This window comes from Dromaius novaehollandiae, chromosome 20, assembly GCF_036370855.1.
Source record: "Dromaius novaehollandiae isolate bDroNov1 chromosome 20, bDroNov1.hap1, whole genome shotgun sequence".
Lineage (NCBI taxonomy): Eukaryota > Metazoa > Chordata > Aves > Casuariiformes > Dromaiidae > Dromaius > Dromaius novaehollandiae.
This window is the reverse complement of record NC_088117.1, coordinates 8103978-8126042: the sequence shown is the minus strand read 5'-3', so window position 1 is coordinate 8126042 and position 22065 is coordinate 8103978. Positions and strand designations below refer to the sequence as shown.

Sequence of the window (22065 nt, the reverse complement as noted above, 5' to 3'; positions counted from 1 at the left end):
TAAATTTCCAGAGCAGATCAGACCCAGTTTTTGGGTGCTCTGAAGCAGCCAGCTTCTGCCATCCCCAGTGCTATTGTGTGGTTCAATACCAAGTTCCTTGGGGTATGAAGTATGTCTTTATCCTGAAAACTGCCAACTAGGATCTCACTACTCGACAAATCCTGGTCCTGCAGTGGGGATGTCTTTGTTTATTTAATAGCAGGAACCCAGCGCTACGTAATGGAATCCAGCCACACACCAGGGACAAGTTAATACAGCAACAATGGCAAGAAACGCTTCTGGTTTTTTATTCTTTTACTACTATCACTATACAAGGCTGCTTCTCTTAACTCTTACTTCATTTATTACTTGCTGTCATGAACGATCATTTACAAAGAAGGGCTGCGAGGACAGAGACAGAGGAAGGCTGAAGGTGATTTGTGAAACGCACCCTGCGCAAAGGGAACGCGTGGCAGCTGTAGACGGACCCTCTCATGAACTAGGCAAAGCGTTTTCAACCTCAGAGAGTCCAGTTCTGAAAACTGGCTGGGAAGATGGTGAGAAACCCAGACTGGGAGGGAAGATGGTGAGAAACCCAGACTACGCTGGGTCTGCTTCCCCTTCACTAGTGTGTCACACTTGCCAAGGGACACCTTCAAGACAAATTTGAGTACCTTCAAGGAAAACATCTGGCATCCAAGATGACATTTACTGCTCACCATCCAGCCCTCCAGCCTGCTTCCACTTTTAGCAACACACACTCACAGTTGGCCTGCGTGGAAGGAAAGGATGTAACCTAGTGACAAGAAAAGTAGCATTGGTTAGACACATCTACTAGCTCCAGCTGATCCTGAGAAGATCCAGGTACAATTTTCAGTATGAATCCAGCAAAACCACTGAGCTAGACTGGTGCGGGAAGTCCTGAGTCAGCAGGACAGGAAAGACATCTTAAGAAAAAGGGTTCCAGCTCTCGTCTTGTCCCAGGAACAAGGCTCAGACATCCTTTGGTTTTGAGAGTGTCTGATCTTCAAGAGATATTTGCTGGCCTAGGAGCAGGCTTCACACATCACCCACCTGCCAGGTCCAAGCTGTGCGAGAGGGGGATTGGACATACCAAAAGTGAAATAAATAAAACGTTATATGACGGAAAGAGAGAGACCTAACGAGGACACAAAGACAGTCTGAATATACTTGCTTCATGCAGTTAAACAAGTCAATTTTGGTGCAAGCAAGAGATCAACCACCAACACAGCAAGTGCCTCAAGAAAGCCTCTCCCCCCCACCAAAGGCTACAGCCACCAGCTTCATTGGCTCTGTCCCCAAAGGGCCCCAAAGTGGGAGCAAACCCCAGTCCAAGAGAGACCAACACAGTCACCGGTGCAAAACACAGAGATTTTAATTAAAACCACAACGTCGGAGGTGGGGGAGCGCTGCTGTAGACATCAAGCAGCCCTGGGCGCTGCTACATGTGCGGACCCACCGGGAGAGGAGCAGAGCCCCGCGGGCCAGCAGCGGACGCTGGTGGGAGTTGGAGGAACATGAGCAGCCGACTGCCATGCCACGGGGGGCAGCTCCCAAGTGGGCTGATACAATTCAAACAAGAAATAACTGCTTAAGGTCCAAAAATCCCTAATGAGACAAATGTGCAGACTCAGGCAAGCAAGAAACAGGGCTCCACACGAGCCTCTTCCCCACCTCCTCGGGAGGTCCCAAGCCCAGGGACACATGCTCCCCTGGGTGCAGCTGCAGTGGAAGGAAACATCTCCCTACCCTTTTTTGGTGCTCTGTTTCACACTCTTGGTGTCCCTCCCAGCTTCTAGAGCAGGGATGTCAACATTTCCATCCACCTTTTTACACAGAAGCCCTATTTCCATAAAGTTACTAGGAGAGATGTGTTCAAATCCCCTGGGCAGCTTTGAGAAACCATAAGCTTTGGCTCAGCCAGTGCTGGCCAGATGCTGACAGCCATTTGCAGCCTGACAGCGCTTGCCAAAAGCCACCAGCAGAGAGAGGGGACACAGACTGAGAAGCCTGAGTTCCCCGCTCCAGGTTGTGGCTGCCGAAGCGCTCCACCAGAACCGGACTCCTCAGGTCCCAACAGGCAAACGAGCAGCACTCCCAGAGTGGATTTATTTGAAAAGCTGAGTTGACACACACATCCCATTAATGATTTAGGAGTAAAGACTTAACTTGAGTCTCCTTCACTGCCATTTAAAATGCAATTCTATAAAGTTGCTTTAGGTAGGTAGAAAGATCCTTGCCACTGTCCTACGCAGATGACAGACAGCCTAGGGCCAAGCAACGGAGCAGACACAACAGCAGCAGGGCTAGAAAGCTCTGCTTTAGCTCTACGGACACCTGCATTTCACTGCCTCTTAATTTAGACTCTTCTTGCTCTCCCTCCCCAGAGCATCTAAGAGAACTTTTTGTAAGAGGGAGCAGCTAGGTCTGGCAACAAGAAAATCGTAAAAAAAGAAATGCAAACAGGCTTTTTCTTCCAAACAGTAACAGTAAAGCAGTACAGCAGCAAAAGCTGAGCATCCTGGCTGGAGGCAGCACCACCACCCTCTCTGCAGCCCGGGATAATGCCAGGGAAAAGATCCCGGCTGCCCCCAATGCCCAGCAAACACCGGGCCAAAGCCCTCTCACCTCCACACCCGGCATGGGAACCCCAAGGGGAAACAGCCCCTCTCCTGCCAGAAACTTGTAGAGCACCTTGGTCAGACACGTGGACACAACAGCTCCTCTCAAACTCACCACCAACCACTTCTGTCCTCCTACTGATAGTGTCAGTATGGTCTGGATCATGTCCCCATTCATTCACCTGCCTTCTGGATGCTGCTGCTGGTGGCACTGGATGTATGGTCCCTCCATCCAAGGTCCAGCACGGCAGCACCAGCAGGCAATGAGGAAAGGAAAGAGCTTTCTCCGGGTGTAAATCGCTGTCCTGGGCTATTTATGTGCTTCCTTACCAGCACAGTTACATAAATATAGGTAAAACTGCATGCTTGCCCCCCTGGTGCCTTTGCTCTGGGGATGCCTCCCTAAAAGTGCTGGGGAACATGCTGCTTCATGGGAAAATCCCTTTGCTATGGGGCTGTCGCTACAATTTATGACCAAGCGGTAGCAGCCACAGTCACCTCGTGCCATTGAGTCCAGCCCAGTAGCAGGGCAGCAAAGCGCCAAGAAGGAAAAGGGCAGTGCAGAGGGCAGGTTGGACCCAGCTGATCCCTAAACAGCAACGAATGTGTGGGAACATGTGAGGTTTTGTGCCCATTAACTACAGAGGGGAGGAAGCCCAACCAGGCTCCGCTCAAGCTGTGTCTTTGTATAGCCGTTCCCACAGAGCCAGGGCCCTCTGGAGACCTTGGCTCCAGTGATGGAACCAGTTCAGACCTCTGTGGCTCCTAGCTTCACCCTAGAGAAGAGGCGGTGGTGTGAAAGGCAGATTTAGGGAACCTTGCAGGAGAGATGGAGGGAGGAGGAACGTGGCTTTCCTTACCCAGAATACGGGAGAGACGTCACCCTGGGCTTCTAGCAACCCACAGACTTTCCCTACAACTTCCTTTATCCTTTTAAGAACACCCTGTACAAGCAAAGGCGGCTGCATACAGGCACGTGCAGGCTCACACCTCACCCCTCACAGTGGTTTCCCAAACCAAACAGCAACAGGAAACTTCAGTGAAATTCAAACGGGAAATTGCAGTTACCGCTGCCCAACACATCTACACGTGCCTTCCTCCCCTCCCCACCCCCTTCCTCCCGGGAAGGAAAGCAGAGGGCCTTCTCTGCGAGGCAGCCCCTGCTCAAACCCCGTTTGCATGCCCAGATCCGGAGACAGCAGCTCTGCTGCCCGCGGCAGAGTGGAGAAGCACAGCCCTGGCTTGGTCGCTTGCGAGAGATCCCCGTGGCGGGGACTTGCAGGAGGAGCCGCTCTCGGTCCCGTCTCCCGTGCAAGGCTGACGAGTGCTTTGGATCTGTGGTTGCCGATGAGGATGTGCAGGAATGAATGGGCTGTGCGGCGGGCGAGGTGATGAGGAGGGGGTGAGGGGAGGAGGAAGAGCACCGCGCTACACCTCCGCTGCCTCGACTCCTCCCGCGGCCTCCTTAGGACATCACAGGCTGGATGGGGAGCAGGCTGCCGAACTTGAAGTGCTGGATCACAGGAAACTTCTCCAAGCACTGCAGGAGGGGAGATAGAGGGGTGAATTCAGGAGACATTTCCACCTTAAACATGCAGTCAGAGCTACATCCTGCCTCCAGGGTCAGGAGGCAGTGAGCACAGGACAGTTCAGCTCGGCTTTAGGCAGAGCAGCAACTTGCATGCAGGATCAAGCTGATGTCTCTCCCCACCAGCTTCCATCAGGCTCTTTAGCTCAGCAACACTTTGTATCCCCTTCGCCTGATCCCGAGCCTTTCGCTTGCTGAAATTCAGTCCTGGAGCATGAGCAGAGGGGGCATGTTTACGCCAGCCACTCCTCGTTGCTTTAGCTGATCTCTTTGAAGAGCGTCACCCTACATACCCCTTGAGAATGGCAGAAACCCCCTTGGGAAAAGACTGTCCTTCTCCAGAATGGTGCCCACGCTGTGGGTTTGAGGTACCATCTTGCAGCCATGAAGCACTGCTCAAATTATCTTCCAGACTCTCAAGTCTTTGTAAAGAAACACCACCGATTTGGCTGCCGTAGTTTAAGACATAATCTGCCTTCCCAGCTACCCTTCACTCCTGGAATTCCCACTCCCATTGCAGAGTAAGGATAAAGGGAGTATGGACCACAGATCAACCATATATGTCCACTATAAGGTAGCTGAGCTGCTTTTTCCAGGGATTTCAGCTAAGACAGGGCTCTGTGCCAGAAGGACCAGCCTCTGAGCGTACATCCCCTCCTGCTCACCTTTCTGCCAGGGCAGGAAGGCCAGTGACCATGGTCCATAACCACATCAAAGTTTGCCAGAACACGCATGGCACAGCCCTTCAAGTTATGTTTTTTGAGTCATTGCAGATTCAGACTGCCGAAAACCCACAGAGAGCCTAGAACAGCCTATCCAGGCTCAGCTCCAGTCACACAAACTTCAGCAATATGCCTATGTCAATCAATTATCTACGTCTCACTAACATCACCCACGTTAGCTGTGAGACCTTGTGCTAAACAGGAGGGTTGTAGATCATTTCACCACGCTGCAATGGGGACTCATCTACAAGGGCCCTGGAGGCACAGCTAACAAGATTGCGGCCACCTTCTCACTGCCTCCCTAGACAACACAGTATGATGGGGAGAAAAGAAACACAAGTGCTCTGTTTCTTGGGAGAAGAGCCTTTCCCCTGCCCCAGCTGAGGCATGGACCTGGTTACAGCAGTCCTGTTCTAGAGGAGACATGAAGTACATGCAATCAAAGCACAGCAGCTACCTGTAGGAAAAATGATTAATAGGAGTCCATCTAGTCCTAGCAAGTCCTTGGCACAAGCAGCATCTGCTCAGAGGCAGGACGGAACGGGACACAGCAGACTCCCTGCTGCACCTCCAGTTACCCACTGGCTGCAGACCCAACCACGAGAAGGCATCAGGGCCACCCAGCTTCTGCCTGTAACCAACTGCCTCCCAGGCAGGCCCCGGAGATGAGATACATGGCCCGTTCCTCCACGCACTTCTTTCAAAGCACCATTCCTTCATACTGAAGGAAGGCAAGAGCCATCTATTAGTCACAACACTCCCTTCCACAGCGAAGAGCATCGCACCCTCCACGGAGCCAAGCTGGACCCACTGCAGGGGGGAGACCCTAGCAAGTGCTGAGACACTGGCTCCAGGGATGGGGAGGACCTGGCGTGCTGCAGACAGCCCTTTACCCCAATGCAGGGCACAGCCAGAGGCAGGCAGCTTGCCCGTGTGCTGGCGTCATGGGGAAGCAGTGGGATTTGCGCTCAGAAGCCCAGGCCTGTGGTATTCCAGTTCGAGCCAGAGGTCAGGCAACTTCCAGCACAACTGAACGCTTGCAAGCACACTGGAGCCAAAACAAATTTGGTGATGGCAAAGGTATAGCATGGCTGCACCCATTCCTGGGGAATAAGAGCTATGCAGGAAACCTCCAGGGCTAGGCACCAAAATGAAGCAAGTCCTGTACCCATTAGGGCACATCACCTTCAAAGCTCCCTATGCATGGGACAGAGCAGCCACCGTCTCCCAGATCAACCACAGATAGAGGAACCCTCAGAGGATGCAGTGTTGGAACACAGTGGCGTGAAAGAAGGACAGGGAGAAATAAATCTTTTGAGATACTGACAGCTAGAATTGGCATCCCAACTAGCTCCAAGAAGTCCCATGGAAGACTGAACTGGTTTGGGCTCCTAATGAAACATCTTTACCACCACTGGGAAGAACTGGTATCCACTCCAGCAAACATATTGATGGCCCAAGAAGAGACAAGCAGAGAAATTTCTCCTCCTGCATCCAGCAGGACTAGCACAAATTTACTGGGTTATTAGAGGTGCCAAGAAACAGGACCTTCCTTCCATCACTTGTAGGTGAAACTGATGCATCTGACATGCTAACTGGATGCGCTTGGAGGGGACAGACTTATTCTTTGTCATCCCCACTGTGCCGAAAGCCTGCTCAGGACTCAACTGGGGAGCTAGATTCATGCACCAAGTCCAACCTTTAAAGATGGAAGTGGGACTAGATTAGTTACAATGGAAAGTATTTCCCATCTGACTGCAGCAGAGAAGGAAAGGTCAGGAGACTCAAAAGCAGGCTCAGGGGAAAACATCAAGGCTGCTGCTTTAACCACACTCCATTCTGTCGACTTCTTCACTCGCCTTTGATGGAGAGAATAAGAAAAGTCCTTGCACTTCCATGGGAACTCTTCTTCACCCATTATATCTGTATTATAAATAGACCCATCTGAGATTTCATAAACACACAGAGCAGAAGACACATTGTCTTCAACCTCCTGCCCATCCACAGACCTTGTACCAAGTACCTTGGAGAGCCTGGATCCAGACAAGAGCTCCCAGTCACATGGACTCACCTGGGCTTTGCGCTGGCTGCTTAAAGTCATCCCATAGAGGGGACACAGAAGAGACAAAGTGGCCAGACTGCTTTTTAAACAAACCAAGCCTGGGAACTGCCCCACTTCTACCAAGTGAGAGCTGATTGCAAGTAAACATTTGATTTCTCCTGGCCAGTTTCTACTGAGTGACCCTTTTGCCCTGCTGGCTCCACTCAAGCCTGGTCACAGTTGGCACCCTCAGGCCCCCAAGCACTTCTCAATTACCCTCAAAAGTGTTAAGGAGCTGGATCATCGCTGGCCAGAGCTTCCATCCTGGTGTCTGATTTCATCTGATCTAATTGCAACAAGTGATTAGAGGGTGGAGACACAGGCGGAGGGGAGGGGAGGGGGAAGCTTGTTCTCACCCTAGCCAGTCAGACAAAAAGCAACACCACAAACACAAATCTACCATCTCTTTGCTGCCACAAACTCTGTGCTGCCTGCCTTGAGCTGGACAAAGACCCAAGTCAGCAGTTGGGGGCTGTTAGCTCACTTACCTTCTGCTAATGTTGGCAGTGGCTAATAGGAGAAAGACTGAGAAGGCGAAGACAACAAAGCTGGGAACAGCGGGCAGAAACTTGCTTCACGAGCCAGTAGCAAATAGACGAGATTTTCAAGAGCAACTGCGGATGCCTAGCCTGAGACACCCTAAAAGGATTCAGTTTTCAAAGGAAGAAGCCTCAGTGATTCCCAAACATCGGGTCCTTCCCAAAACATCATTCAAAAAGATCCCTTAGTTGCAAACGTGTTGGTCAAAACTGCATGGCCAAGCACACCATAACAAAAAGCTCTGCCCAACCACGCTGCCATCTCCACGCTTCTCTCTTCTCCCAAGCTAGCAAGAACCACATGAATTAGCCATGGGGTGGGAGACTTCCCAAAAGGAATACGAGGAATCAGTGCTGACTCCTCAGCAAGAGTCCCTCTCTCCTCTCCCTGTCCAGGCGAGCAGAGGCACAGTGCAGTGTCAGGAGAGCACTGCTGTGCAAGAGCCACGCGCTTAGGAACTGAGACTATTATTCCTCTAAGATCTGCAAACGGTCTTTGAGCAAAAAGCTAAATTTAAAGTCATGCAGCAGTTTTGGCTATGCTCAATAGTTTCTGCCCCTTATTAGTGTCCTTTCGAGCAGCTTTTGCATTCTTCCCCAGACACAGCTATTTCCCTAGATATTTCTAGAAACCCACCAGTACTAGATCCAGAAGTTCCACGCAGAATGTCATCTGCTATTTAGAAGAGGTCAAGGCCTCCAGAGAAGACCATGTCACACAAACAATCAATGCTGGAGCCTTGGATGCACCTAGAAATGGCTGGAGCTTTTCCCAGGAGAAGAAACATAAATTATAATCCTCTCTAGAGGATCCCAAGGCTGCGCTGTCCCCAGCAGGCCAGGTGGATCTGCCATAATGTGGCGTCCCCAAGATGTGAGCAGACATGCACAGTGCACTGTGGGCACATCAGCTCCTGTGGAGTACATGGTACGCAAGGCAGGAGCACCCATACGGTACGGGGCACGTGGGGTACCAGGCGGGAGCACGTGAACAGCACAGGAAGGAACCGGTCCAAAGACAGATGACCAAGGCAGGGATGTCAAGGCAGCAGCAGGCCTTGCTCAGGCTCTAGGAGTTAGGAGACCTATATTCAACTTTAACAGTGCTCGCAGGGCTGAAGCCTTCCCTCCAGACCCCCCCAGCTCCCATACGGGAGCGTCCAACCTGGGGTTTCCCAACAGGCAGCACCCCCGTCCCCAGCGACAAAGCTCCAGGCCAGGGCAAACCTGGAGGGGCAGCACAGAGGCACCCGGCTGCGGAGCCGCAGGGGTCGACCCCCAGCCCGGCTCCGCTCCTCGGAGGCTGCCGGAGGAAAGCTGAGCTGGGGGCGGAAGGAGCCGGCAGGCCTGGGAGTGACACCTCGCAGATTAGAGAGGTATGTGGCCTGGAACCTAAACACAGGATGTGAAGTGCAGAGGAAGGGGTGGGGGAGGGCGCGCGCCACTTCGGCGCAGTTAACCCCTTTGTGCGCGGGGCCGGAGCGGAGCTGCCCACCAAGCCTCTGCCTTATGGCCCAGCAATAGCAGCATGGCTGACTTAACCGGAGACCACAGGGTACAGGATTAACTCTTTCAAGCCCCGCGTGGGGGGACTGGCATGCCTCCAGGGCCAGCTGTGCTGTCCTCGCTCCTCCAGAGGCATCTAGCACAGCCAGCATCTCCCTGCAGAGCCAGTACGGCCCTGGCCTTCCCAGCAAGAGGTGCCGCCTCTCAGCCAGCTCCCTCAGGAGGCCCAGATGTGGCAGTTCCTGTCTTGCTTCCTCAAGTTCAGGGTTAGCTCTGGCAGGAAGGAGAGATAAGGGACAGCCAAAAGTGCCCAGTTCCCCAGGTCAGGGTTCACCAGGAAAGCCTTCTGGGGCAGTGCCAGCAGAGCTCTGGCAGATGGAGGCTGGCCAAGCTGCGGAAGACAGCCATGGCCTTGGCTGCCCGGCGTGCTGCGGAGACAGGACTCGCAGCAAGGTGAGGTCCATAGCAAGTGTTCGGGCTGCTCTGGGTTTCTCGAAACAAGCAATGAGAATTTAAACCAATTTGCCTCCAGCTGGAGCAATGGCAGAAAGACAAACATATCAAGACATTGGCCCTAATTCAGACACTTGCGACTTTCATAATGGAAAGACAAGCAACGGCAAGGTCATGTCTGCAAGGAAGGGACAGTTCAGGGACTGTTTTCGGGGCAAACACAGGGCAGACAGGAGACTCCTTCCAGCCAGCAGTGCCTGCATGGGATGCAAGCCAAAGGCACCCAAGCCACGTTCAGCAAGGGCCAGCAACTGGCTGTGAAAGAGATCCCAGGCCAAGGAGCAGACGTGCAGGCAGCAGAAGAGCTGATCTGCAGTGAAGGGGAAGGGAGGAGTCATGCGGCCAAGCAGGCAAGGCTGACTCAGCCTCCCGCTGCCATGGTGCTCACCTCTGCCTTGTACATACGGATGAGGCCCTGGTTCACCTTGGACCAGGAAGGTACGGCGCTGATGTTCCAGAGCTGGTTGGAGTGCTCAGCGAAGGGGCCCGTCTTCATCTGAAAGAGATCCAGAGAGGGGCTGAGGGAGCTCGGCCAGCCGGGAAGTTTGCGCACCGGCAGTGACTCACGATCACAGTCTCTCCAAGCAAACATTCCCACCAGGCGCCGTGACCCACGCAGCAACCACCTCGCTGCGCCATCCCCTCCCTCCATCCTTCCGCACTGCCTCCTGCAGCAGCCACATCGCATTAAGTAGTGGCAGCTCAGCTCCCCCCTCCTGGACGATGCTAAGCCTTTTCTTGCCACACTTTTCTTCTAATCAGATCTCCCTCTACACACCTCCCTTTTAATGACTGCATTAAAAAAACCCCACACAAGTCCTATTCTCCCCCCAGTAGAGCTTGGCTCAATGCTGTTGCTATTCTACCCAGAAACCTCCCAGTGCAGCACTGCTGGGCTTTCCAAGAAAATGACTCATTCCCCATTCAGATCAACAACAAGCAGCAGCAACGACCGCCGCTGCCTTCCCTGAATACAGAGGGCAGCGCAGGTTGGCAGCAGCTCCAGCGTCCGCAGCCCACTCCGCACCTGCCTCGCGCAGAGGAGGGCTGCGGGGGAGGCAGGAGCGGAGGGGACGGGGGCCGCGCTCAAGCCCCGCTCTCCAAACAGGCGCCAGAGCTGCGAGTTGCCAGCTTGCGACAGACACTGATTTTTTTTTTTCCCCTCTCTTTTTTCCTAAACTCCAGCCGTTCTCCTCCCAGGGAGAGGGGTTTGGAGGAGGGAGGGCAGGGGCGGGGAAGCTGCAATCATGGACAGTTGCATGTAGATTCCCTGGGTAGCTGCCTCTCCTCTCCTCCATGAACAAAAACAGACCCTCAGGGAGAAAAAAAGAATATAACGCAGCCGCTCCGACCGAGCAAATTTCCCATGACATCAGAAACCACAAGGCCGAAGCTCACGCTAAAAAGGAGCGTGGGGAGACAGGAATCTCTTGGACTCCCGGTCTCGGCTCCGGCTGGGGTTTAAACAACTAACCCCTTCCCTCCACCAGCGCACAGGCCTAGCGCGACGGTGGGAAAAGAGCTTCAAAACCAGATCTCTGCCTGCTAGAAAAAGAAAGGCCGATGAATCCGCTCTGGGAAATCGCTGTTGCCCTTCTGCAAGCTCTGCGTGGCATCAGCCTGCAACAAAGAAAGCAGAAGACGAGGAAAAGAGGGGGAAAACGCTGCTCAGAGGACAGCACGTTTCGAACCCGCCGACCTCGGGGCCGGAGCGTTGTGGGTAGCGGGTCCGCGGAGCTGCCTGCTCGGAGCAGCTGCGAGGGGAGCGCAGCCCAATCTCTGCTTCCTCTTTGCAGCTCTCGCAAGCTGGGGAATGACTGATGAGCCGCTAAGCCATTCCTGCTCCCCTCCGCGGGGTGCGTTTTCCTTGCAGACACAAGATGAAACGCGCAGATACACAAAGCATAACATTATCCCACCGAGCCGGTGCGTTATTACGCACAAGGATGCATTGGGCACCGGAGCTAAAGGGTGCACGTGGCAGGGGAGCGGGGCGGGGGGAGCACGCACGCCGACGGGGCACCGCGCCGCGGCCCGCGAGCACACGGCCAAGTCTCGAGTGCTGGGGAACTCGCCGCCAGGCAGTTCGTGCAAAACATCTCCCATGCACCGGAGAGCTGGCTGCGTGCGCTCCGGCGGCAGACCCTCCTCCGGCATCCCCGTGCCTTCTCCCCTCCGTGTGAGCACAGCACGGATCAGCCCCTGCACTTTGCTTTTTCTGCCCCTCCTGGGCTGGGGCAGATAGAGCGGGTCGTGCTGGAGCGCTCGGAGGAGGCTGGCTGGCCCCATGCTGGAGCCGGCGAGGGCTCGGGCTCCACGAGCCCCCGGCACGGCTGTGCCGCGGCCTTCCCAAGCCAGGGCACCCAGCACAGGAGCCTTGGCTATTGTGTCAAACTGGGGAGGGGGGCGAAGTGGGGCAAAGAGGGGAAAAATGAGCTTATTCCAGCCACAAAGGGAGGAGAGGGAGAAAAGGAGCGAGCTAGAGAGAGAAAAAGAGAGGGAGAGAGAGAGAGAGAGAGAGAGAGGGAGAGAGAGAGAGAGAGAGACAGCAAGAGCGCTGCAGTCCCGCAGTGACCCCAGGGGAATGGAGTGAGTCAGAGCAGCCATATTGAGCAGGAAATTACTCACAGACGCTGCGTTCCTGCCTCTCCGTTCCCAAGAGAATCAGCCTTTTGTAAATGGTTCCTCTGTCAGTAACTGGGGGAGGGGGACGGCTGAGGCAGTGCTTTCCTGTCAGCTCCTTCCCTTCCAGCCGAAATCCGAGCCCTCCCTTCCCAAACCTCCAAATTTAGAAGCCAGATTGAAACTGAAATTCTTGCTGCCTGCCCTTGGCTCTTAAAGCAACACAGCCCCCGGCCGCCCCGCGGCCCCTCCGGGCGCGCTGCATCCCGCCGGCCGGCACGGGAGCGGGACACGGCCCCGCGGCATCACGGGGCTGAGGGGATCCCGACGGGAGGGCGCCGCTTCCAACGGGCTTGGATTTCAGCTGGTGCAATGGCAGGCTGCGTTGGGTCCTCGGTTTTTCCTTCCAAGACAGCGCTGCTCAAAGCGAGCGCCTGGTGCTTTCACTGCTCCGCCATGCAGCTCCCATGCAGAGCCCTTGACACAACCCAGTCGTACCCGACCACCTCTTTTTTACATTTACACTATGCAAACGCTCACGAGCTTCCCATTTTTGCCAGCATGGCAGCTCCGTTCACAGCTCCTATTGCATCAGGCGCTGTGGACGTGGTCCCAAGCCATCTTCATCCTCCAATCTACGAGTATCACAAGCACCCGGCTTTCTGCCCCAGAGCACGCTTGGGCAAAGCACGGTGCCGGGAGGTGGGGGCAACAGCCCAAATCCCAGCCAGCTCAGTGAACTTCATCTTATTAAAAATAAATTAAAAAAAAAAAAAAATCAAACATTCAGGTCTCAAACCACCTTAGAAATAGCCCAACAGCAGGCCGGCTTACATAAGCCTTGCTGCCGCGTCCGCATGCAGCGCGGGGTGGTGCTCCAAGGGGATGTTTCAGTGGGTTCAGACTGGACACCATCTCGCTGTTACTTTAAGAGTCTGAGGTTAAAACATACACGTGGCAAACACGACACTGTATATTCACGTCCCTGAAACGTCGCCCAGAGGCCGAGAAAAATATCTGCTCAAGAGAATATTCTCTTGATTAAAAGAAAATAACTCACCTTGGCCACAGTCTGCTGAAACAAGAGCTGCTCTCGTGTCAGTAAGATGTAGTAGGAACTGTGGCACTATTTGCTATCTGTTTAAATAACACCTTTAAAGGAGGGGAGCATCCAGCTGAAAAGCTCAGAACAAAATTCTTATTTTATTAAGGTCTTCAATCCCATCTGTCTTTTTTCCCTGATATTTTGTTTGTTTTGTTGTTGATTTTGGAGAGAGAGCGGGCATTAGAGGCTGCCTCAGCCCCCCCTAGTGGCAGCAGCAACCTTTCCTGGCATTTGAGAAAGAAAATCGAATTTTGAAAGCAAAATCTTTTTTAAAAAAGGGGAGATGTATTCCCACGAGAACAGGTTGGAAATATCCCGCATTGGATAACGCAGGTTGTCCCAGTTCTTCAGCGGCTCACGCCAGGAGGGACCGAGAGCAGGTTCTGCTACCACCAGGTGGCACTGAGCAGCTCCGCTACGGAACCGGATTCCCCCATCACTCACGAACACATGGATGGAAAAAGAAGGGAAATCACATATTAAAACAGCCTACCAAAAAGCGAAGTTTCTGCAGGCAAAAGCAAAGCGACTAGAAGCAGTGTGTTTTTGCGGTGGATTTTAAACTGTGTGTGTCATCTGTACGCTGCAGAATTTTCCACAAACATCATGAGGTTTCTATTTTTCGGGTTAGTGCACTGTGAGTGTATTACGCAGCCCCAAATTGAAATAAATCTTGGAGCATCTTGGCTCCCGCTTCCAGTGAGGATGAAGCAAGAACAGATTTCCTGTCCTCATCTTTGTCTCTTCAGCCTGTGCCTCTCTACTATCCATGCCACGATTTAACTCTGCATAAAGGGTTAAATCCTACGAGCTGCTAGGTACCAACAGACTGTACCAAATTCAGTAGGACTTGACTCAGCACCTCCTGGGGTTTGGGCCAAAGGCTCCTACGAAAGTTTTCTACATGAAAGGCTAAATTCATATTCTGTAACCTCCCTTCTCATCTCATCACCGATTTAGGGAGGCGAGGAGGGGGAAAAGCAAACGGAACGAAGGGGAAGAACTGCACTCTACCCTTCAGAATTAATCACATCAACTCCTTCTTGCCAGGGACAAGAAATCCCTCACCAGAACAGAGCATGTGGTTCCTGCTCTCCCTGCCCAGACCTTGCAGCAAGGGGGACAGTAAAAACAGTTGGGTCATTCACTGCAGCGGAGGTCAGGAAGCTGTGAGCTCCCTCATTTAGAAACACTGCCCGTGGTTGGCAACACACCGAATATCACCAGTCCCTTGCCCAGGGACCCTAGAGTCCTTCAGCGAAAACATGGTCCTGATAGTGCTGCCAGCTGGGTTAACTTCAGCACCATCTTCTCTTAATAGTTTACAGAAATGTGCATTTTTTGCAACTTTTATGGCACAGTCCGGTCAGATCTGGAGGAGACCAAGTTGCGTGGAGGTTTGGGAGCCTGCTGTAAGGAAGGGAAAGCTCACAGCCTGCTAGACAGGGCCAAATGGCTGGAGGGAAGGGAGGTATCTCGGCAAGCACAGCCATTTTGCAGCTCCCACTTAATCTTCCTAGCACACATGCAGGCACCAGTCTTCTCCCTCTGAGTTCCCACTGACTGATCCAAATGATGATCCAAGGTTATTTGTTTGCTCTTGTTAGAGCTCCCTTCAATAGCAATCCACAGCCCATCTAGCTCAGTTATACTTTTCTCTCAACACCCCTGTTCAACCCATTCAAGGGGAGCACCTCAGACGTGCAACAGCTCATCCACACAGTTCCATGAGAGCAAACAAACAAGCAAAGGAGGAAGAGAAAGCCACAGCTGGAGCCAACTGTCTAATAACAAGAGAACTTCCCTGTGGGACAAACTTCCCAGTCCTCACCTCTGTAATGAAGAGGATGCACTCCAGGAACATGAAGTCCTTATGGTTTTCATTTACCACCTTCTCATCAACAAAGTGCCGAGGCTCCAGATTTGGATGGTCTAAAGAGTAAAAGAAAATAGGAAGTAACCCGTATAGTACCCCCTTTTCTGAGACCAAATTCAAGCAGTCAGGTCTTGTCCTGCCCATCTTCCACAGGAGACGTAATCCTCCCAACAGAGGTTTTCAGAAGTTAGCACAGAGCTGTTCCCTTCCAACTCACCTCCCAGCTCCCACTCCAGTGCCTTTGCAATGAGAGCAACAGGTAAAGTCACCAGGGTGGAAAGCCTGTTTTCTAGCAGAAAAAACACTATTCTATTAAAAAAAAAACAAAAAACAGAAACTAGCAGTCACTGCAATAAGGACAGATGTACTGTACAAGGTAACCTTCCATCTCCCAACCTAAGCAACTAGCTTTATTTGGAAAGCAGAGAACAAAATTTTTGAGCCCCAAGAAAACTCTTCCACTGTATTATACATAAACTAGACATTTATATTTAAAAATTAGTGGCAAGCCTCATCACCCCTGCAACCAAGGCCAACAGGACAGAGAGCAGGCTGGAAGAGTAGAAGATTTTTATTATTACCTATTAGTTGGGAACTGCCCCATATGAAAGGTAGAAATTGGAAGTCATCCAAGCCCCACACACCCTGGCTGCCAGCAGGTTCCATCCTGTAGGTCTTCTGAAGTTTCCGCATCACTTCTAGGTACCTGAAACAAAACAGAGAAAGAAGAGTTAAGACGAGGCAGCCTTTTGGACTAAAAACACCAAATCCAGGTTTCTCCCTCCATGGAACAAGAGGGAGATCCAAACAGAGAGACTGTCTGCTCTTAGAGGGCCCCAAGCCCATTTTTTTTGACCCAACAGAAGAGCCCATTTCAGGTTAAAATTGTTTTTTACACTGAATTCTCCAAGAAAGCAAGTGCTGGAAGTTTATATTATCCACAGTGTCTTATGTTGGTGCAGATCTTTCCCCATTCCAGCTGTTATCTGAGAATATTGATACTTCACTCTCCTTCAATAACTTCCAAAAGAACTCAGAAAGCTTTCCACTGTATGGCAACTGCTATTTCCATTTTTCAGGTGGAAAATTAATGCAAGGAAGAACCACAGAGGGAAATCATTTCCATGCCACCAATCAATGCTACATCTGAGACTAGATCTCTGGACTCCCAATGCCCATTCCACTGGTTTCATCACTACCAACTCCATCTCCTGGGTTGGAAACACATCTAAAGGAGCAGTGGCTGCCTGCCAGTTTCATAGATTTTTTTTTTTTTTAAATGCCTGAAGAGACATTAGATCAGCTGGTCAGACATTCCTGTCTATCACAAACCACAGAACTTCACCCAGATACCTCTGCAGAGCTTGATAACTTGCATTCAACTAAAAACTTTTCAAAAAGACACCCAGCTTCTAACAGACAAGGTGCCACCAGACTCTTTGGGTAACGATATGCTCCATTAAAAAGCATATCTGCTTCCTAATTTTAAGTTGTCTGCATTTATATTCAAACACAGTTTTCTTATTCTTCTTCCCTAGGCCAGAAAGCCCTTCAGCACTCGTGTTCTCTATTACGAATACACCTTTGCAGAAGGATCTTGATTTTCCCATATCACATCCCAGGAGGATGATCTTCTTACAATTTCTTACTTCCAAATGGGTGCTGATGGGGGGAAGAAAGGGTGCACAACCTGCCCAGACTACAGGAAGAGACTGATGTACAGAACAAGCGGTAACATCTCACACATCTCGGACAGCTGGAAGGGGACACTGTCAGATCTGACCCCCGAACGACCCAGTGCTGCCAGCCCTTCTCTTCCCATTATCTCACCTGTTAAACACTTTAAAGACAATGGCCATCTGGTCATCCACTCTGAGAACACCAATTTTGCAGAGGCAACAGAGAAAGGCCGCAAATGCAGCTTCGTGCCCTGAAGTTAAAAAAGATGAAGAGATGTGACACAGGTGTTTCCAGTCCCTGGGACAAACTTTCTGTAGGCAACACAATGGCTCTTTAGAAATCACAACAGCCACATTCCCAGGGCAAAAGCCCCAGCCAGCTGTCCCTAAGGTACTTTAATGACTTGAACCCTAAGGTGCATTAATGACTTGAGCCGACAACATTTCATTCTCACAAAACACCCAGCCAAAGTGCCTTCTAGACATCTGTAAGATCACTATTAACTTTGAGAAAGAAAGAAGAACGTTTTTGAGGAAAAGCAGCTCCAACACTGGGTGTGCTGGGAGCAAGGCAGGGCCTTTCCCAGGAGCTCAGCACAGCAGAGGAAGTGGAGCACTGCAGAACTGCCTGCTCTGTGGATGCAGAAGAACCTCACATCTGCAAGTAAACAGGTTTCCTCCTGCTTCAGAAAGACCTCTGTGTCAGAAGGATGCAGATGCCATGCCAGTGTTGGGAACGGTCCCTCTCAGAAGGTACCGGGATCAGTGGCTGGGGCTCTGCAGCTCTGTCTTCCAGCCAACAGCAAGGAGAAAAAGGCAACCAGCAAAAACAGAGCAACGTCCTCCAGTGGAAGGGACCACAGAACAAGGGAGAGTACAAGATAAGCAGCTTCACTCTGTAAAGAAATGTAGCTGCCAGTGTAGGAACAAACTGCACCTACAGTCTAGAGACTGGGATCTAGCACACGGGCCCCTGGCTCAGGGCACACAGGAGGGGAGGAAAGACTGAATTTTATTCCCCGAGCTGACAAAATCCCAGCCACTAGCTCCCTTTCCAAGGACAACATCTCCCCCTGGTGCCAGCGAGCTGTAGCTCTCCCAGCAAGGCACTGCTCAGCCTCCGCACTTCATCCTTTTAGCCATGCCCAAAGTCGTGTTTCCTTACTCCCCCAGCATCCCACTTTCACGCCTTTTGTCGAGGACACCCTTCTCAGCACACCTGCCCTCCATACAACAGGGCGGAGTGCGGAGTAACCATGTGGTTTCACACCAACAAGTCTGGATTTACATCTAACTGAAGCCAGTGTGGTTACCCCAGCCTGCAATTCCGTATTTTCTTAGGTGCAAAATGTGCCTGCATTCTGATTTTAAAGTCTCTATTTAAGCAGTGATGCCACTCCTAGGAAACACCAGAACTCGAGCCACTTCCCGCTGAACACAAATTTGTTTCCCACTCTAGCTCAATTTCATGCAATTACATTTTATCCCTCCCAACTGCCTATTGCAGATCAGCTGTGCAATACTGCTATATGTGGTAATTCAGCTCCCAAATTTCATCTCAGAATGGCTTGCAAAGCTTGATTCACACTTCTAAACCACTTTGAGGTGCCTAGATGAGACGTGAGAAGGGTGTCATAGCTCTAGCACAGCCCAGTTCCCAGCCCCAGCTCTCTCCAGGCCCCATTCAGTCAGAGCCCACCACGGACATAGGGTTAGGAGGCCCAAGAAGGAAGGTGGGCAACTTCTGGCCTTGGTACCAAGTTGGCACTAGAAACAGTGGCTATAGTATATTTAAATAAACCCAGCATGGGGCTCCAAAGGGCGGCTGCCCTAGTGAGTCCAATCTTGGGCAGCCTGCAGGCCAGGGTACCTGTGCCATAGTCAATGCGGGTGGAGTTCCCCACGGATTCCTTCAGGTACACTGCTACCTCTGGCGCAGCATCAGCCAAATGCTTGGGGATCACTGTTGCCACCAACTTTTCTGCTTCCTGAAAGACATAAAAGACTCCCCTGAGTGAGCACAGATCTGCTGCAGTCCCCGGGAGGATGTAATCCTCTGCTCACACACAGTGTTGCACAGCAGCAGAGGGGGAGCTGCACTGGTGCATTCCTGCGGCACCCAGGGCCAGTCTGACAGAGGAATAAACTCTCCTATTGAAGAAGTCACCTCCACAAAGCGATTTGGGGAGAGCTTCACCTGATGCTTACCCAGGACACATGTAGTCTGAGGGGAAAAAAAGACCTCAGCATCCAGGCACATCAGCCCAGTTACCCACAGAGTCATCTCAAGGATGAAGGAACAGCAGACCACCTGCAAGCACACTGCTGCCTGGACTCTGCCTCTGCCACCTCCGGAGCTCAGTGCAGGGCAAGTGCTCTGAGCTGAAGAAAGTCAGGCAGTTTCACAACCTTCCTCTGATCTTCTGTGTCACCTACCAGCTAGCAGACACGGCGAGTAGTCACAGAGCAAAGGAGTTCCTTGGAACGACATTCAGAGCAACCCAGCCAAGAGCATTTACATTGAGCATCTGCTCTCATAAGAGGTAAAGAGAGCACCAGATCAGGAATAAGTGATGCATATCAAGAAGTGAATCACTCCACTGCTTATCAGAGGCTGTGCAACTCCTCTGTAGACTGCCTGGCTACCACAGAGGGATGCAGCCATTCTGCTACCACTGCTGGACACACTGCTTTTCTGTAGGAGCTGCACTTAATAGTAGATGAAAGACATGCTCACCTGGTCTAGTTTGGCATACCAGGTCCTGAAGGCTTTGTTTCCAAAGCGAGAAGGTTGATCCACTGGTGGAGTTTCATCGATCCATCTGTCGAGGGTGTTCAGAAGAGCCACCAGCTTTTCAATGGGCTATGGAGACAAAGAAGATGAGGGGTCACATTGACACAAAACAGAGCAGTCCCTCAGGCTCTGATATCACTGCCCTGGACCGGAGTTGTTAAAGCCAATGCCATTCTTCCCAAGGGTGGAAAGCAGGAATGGGATGTGCCAACAATCTCTGGAATGCAAACCTCCCTTCCCTCAGATCAGTCCAATACAAAATGGGCTCTCCAGTAGCCCACACACCCTTTCACGAGCTGCAACAGCACCACACTCTAAAACCTCTGGCAGAAGAGCTAAAGCAAACTCCTATGTGTAGGACATACAGGAGAGAGAAGCAGGGGCAGAAGTGCTACCTAATTGAGTGATCTCCAACACAAAACTGAGGATCTGCATCTTTACAGTCCTGTGCAACCCATGGGATACAGCAGAGCATTTATAGTCTGTCCTCATCCATGGCTGGTTATGTGGTCCTGCACATATACTTCCCCTCTTGGGGCCTCCAGTCTTTGTCCTGAGGTGTCTCTTAGGAGTCAGGACTAACAGAGATGGTCGTAGTGTTTGTAAGGCACCTCACCCAGCAGGGCCTAATCTCAATTCAACCCTTTTAGCATGATTCCTGTGCCTTCAAATTTATACCAGCTAGACTGCTAAGGGGGCTCCAACCCAGCGTTACAGCACAAGCGCGCAAGGCACCTAGCCAACACGTGTAGACAACATACAACCCACCCTTAGGAAGAGACAGCCTGGTTTGCCCACCAGTGGTCTCATCAGAGCGCAGAAGATGAGAAGTATGAGAACCTTGGGAAATGCCCCAGTAAGAGCATGAAGCTGATGGAAGACAAAGGAAACAGCAAGACAACAAAGCTATCTTTCCTGCACCCAGTGCTGGAAGGAGAACGTGAGGAATCTGTGTAGGATGTAGGAGAGGCAGAGACTGGAGGAGGCACTGCCATGACCATGAAGAAAAAGGAAAAAGAGAGGTGCAGAGAGCAATAGGTCACACAGCACAGCATCTCAAGCTGTACTGTCACTACCAGGATCGGCCCATGCATGTAGCCTCCTGCATGCCTTGCCCATACAGCTGGGGAACAGCTACAGCACCACGTGCTGAGAGGCAGCACCATGGCAAGATCAGCACCCAAACCGGGGGCAGCACTTGAAGCGGCTCCTGACAGTTTTAGGAAGCTCTGTTGACAACCAGCGGAGCCGGCCGGCCGGTCTGGGATTCTCCTCGCCTGACTTGAAGGAGCTGGAGAGCCGTCAGCTGCTGCAGCAGCTGGCCAGGCCCTGGGCAAGGTAGGCTCCGCTGTCTCGAGAGGGGATTCCTCCGTCAAGGGGACAAAAAGGACAGCAGAAACGGAGGCTGGTTTGACTTTGCTGGAGGCATCGACCATGTGAAGCTGGCTGGTCTCCTGGGCTGTGGTTCAATTCTTCATGCTGCCTGCCGGGAGGACGAGGAAACAGCCGAGCCCAGCAAGTTTCTAGCCCTTGAAGCACCACTTGAAGGGGGCGGGGAAGGAGAGACAGGCAAGGCAGAGCCGCGCTGCCGCTGAACAGGCCATGAATTGCTCCCCATCACCTCCGCTCCCGGGGGCGGGGGGGAAGGGTCTCATAGCAGGCTCAGCCTCCTGCACTGACAGCAGCTCCTTGGAAGGTGAGGACACGGTGAGGGTAAAAGAGAGAACGGGAGCAGGGAGCAGCCAGAGGAGGGATCCACCCCCCCGCCGATGGACCGTGGCAATCGAGCTGTCGAGCAGGCTAGAGGCTGGGACTCGCCCGCACCAGGAACACGAAAGACCCCGAGTGCAGGTGTGCCGACAGGGACAGCGGGCCAGAGCACGGGGTGCCCTTGTGAGGGTGCAAGCTGGAATCGGTAGCCAGCTGGTGCCCAGGATTTGCGCAGAGCGAGGCAGCGCAACCCGCCCTGCTTCAGCAGCCCCAAATGCTGCACAAACCCAGCACCTCCCCACTGCACTGGGTCAGGTTTGGAGTCAGCTCCACCCCCGCCTGGCTATTGCGCTCCCCTCCAATTAAGCGACAGCATCCCCAGCACTGGGTTGTATTAAATAATTAAATCGCGCTGGTGATTTATCCCCCAGCAGCAGCGGCAGCTCATTATGAGCAGCTCCCGCATTTCAAACCCCTCTCGCCGAGCGCTCAGCACTGCCTGCATAAACGGCTGGCAAGAGCGGCCTCCTTCCCCCTCCCCAGATCTGCCTGCAGGCCTCGGGGAGCGCGAGGGAGAGCCGAACCTCCCCTTCCCCGCTCGCTCGCTTTAAAGGGATTAAAAAGCCCAGCCCCACTGAACACGGGAGAGCAGGACCCAGCTGCTGGCTCAGCCATGCCAATAAATAATT

General features: G+C 52.3%; 1 protein-coding gene across 2 annotated transcripts in view; it reads right to left on the bottom strand.

Moving 5' to 3' along the window:
• Positions 1-1357: 1357 nt before the first annotated feature.
• PTPA (protein phosphatase 2 phosphatase activator) overlaps positions 1358-22065 on the bottom strand; it is a 28517-nt gene continuing 7809 nt past the window's right edge. Inside the window, exons 4-10 of one of the 2 annotated variants that reach the window (XM_064523746.1) lie at positions 19610-19735; positions 18743-18860; positions 17024-17123; positions 15775-15899; positions 15149-15249; positions 9979-10086; positions 1358-4161 (exon numbers count right to left, since the gene is read on the bottom strand). In XM_064523746.1, coding sequence (XP_064379816.1) covers positions 4087-4161; positions 9979-10086; positions 15149-15249; positions 15775-15899; positions 17024-17123; positions 18743-18860; positions 19610-19735 — 753 coding nt within the window. In that variant the 3' untranslated portion in view covers positions 1358-4086. Of the gene's footprint in view, positions 4162-9978; positions 10087-13580; positions 13757-15148; positions 15250-15774; positions 15900-17023; positions 17124-18742; positions 18861-19609; positions 19736-22065 lie in introns of those variants that run through there. The other variant, XM_064523747.1, reaches the window with a different exon arrangement.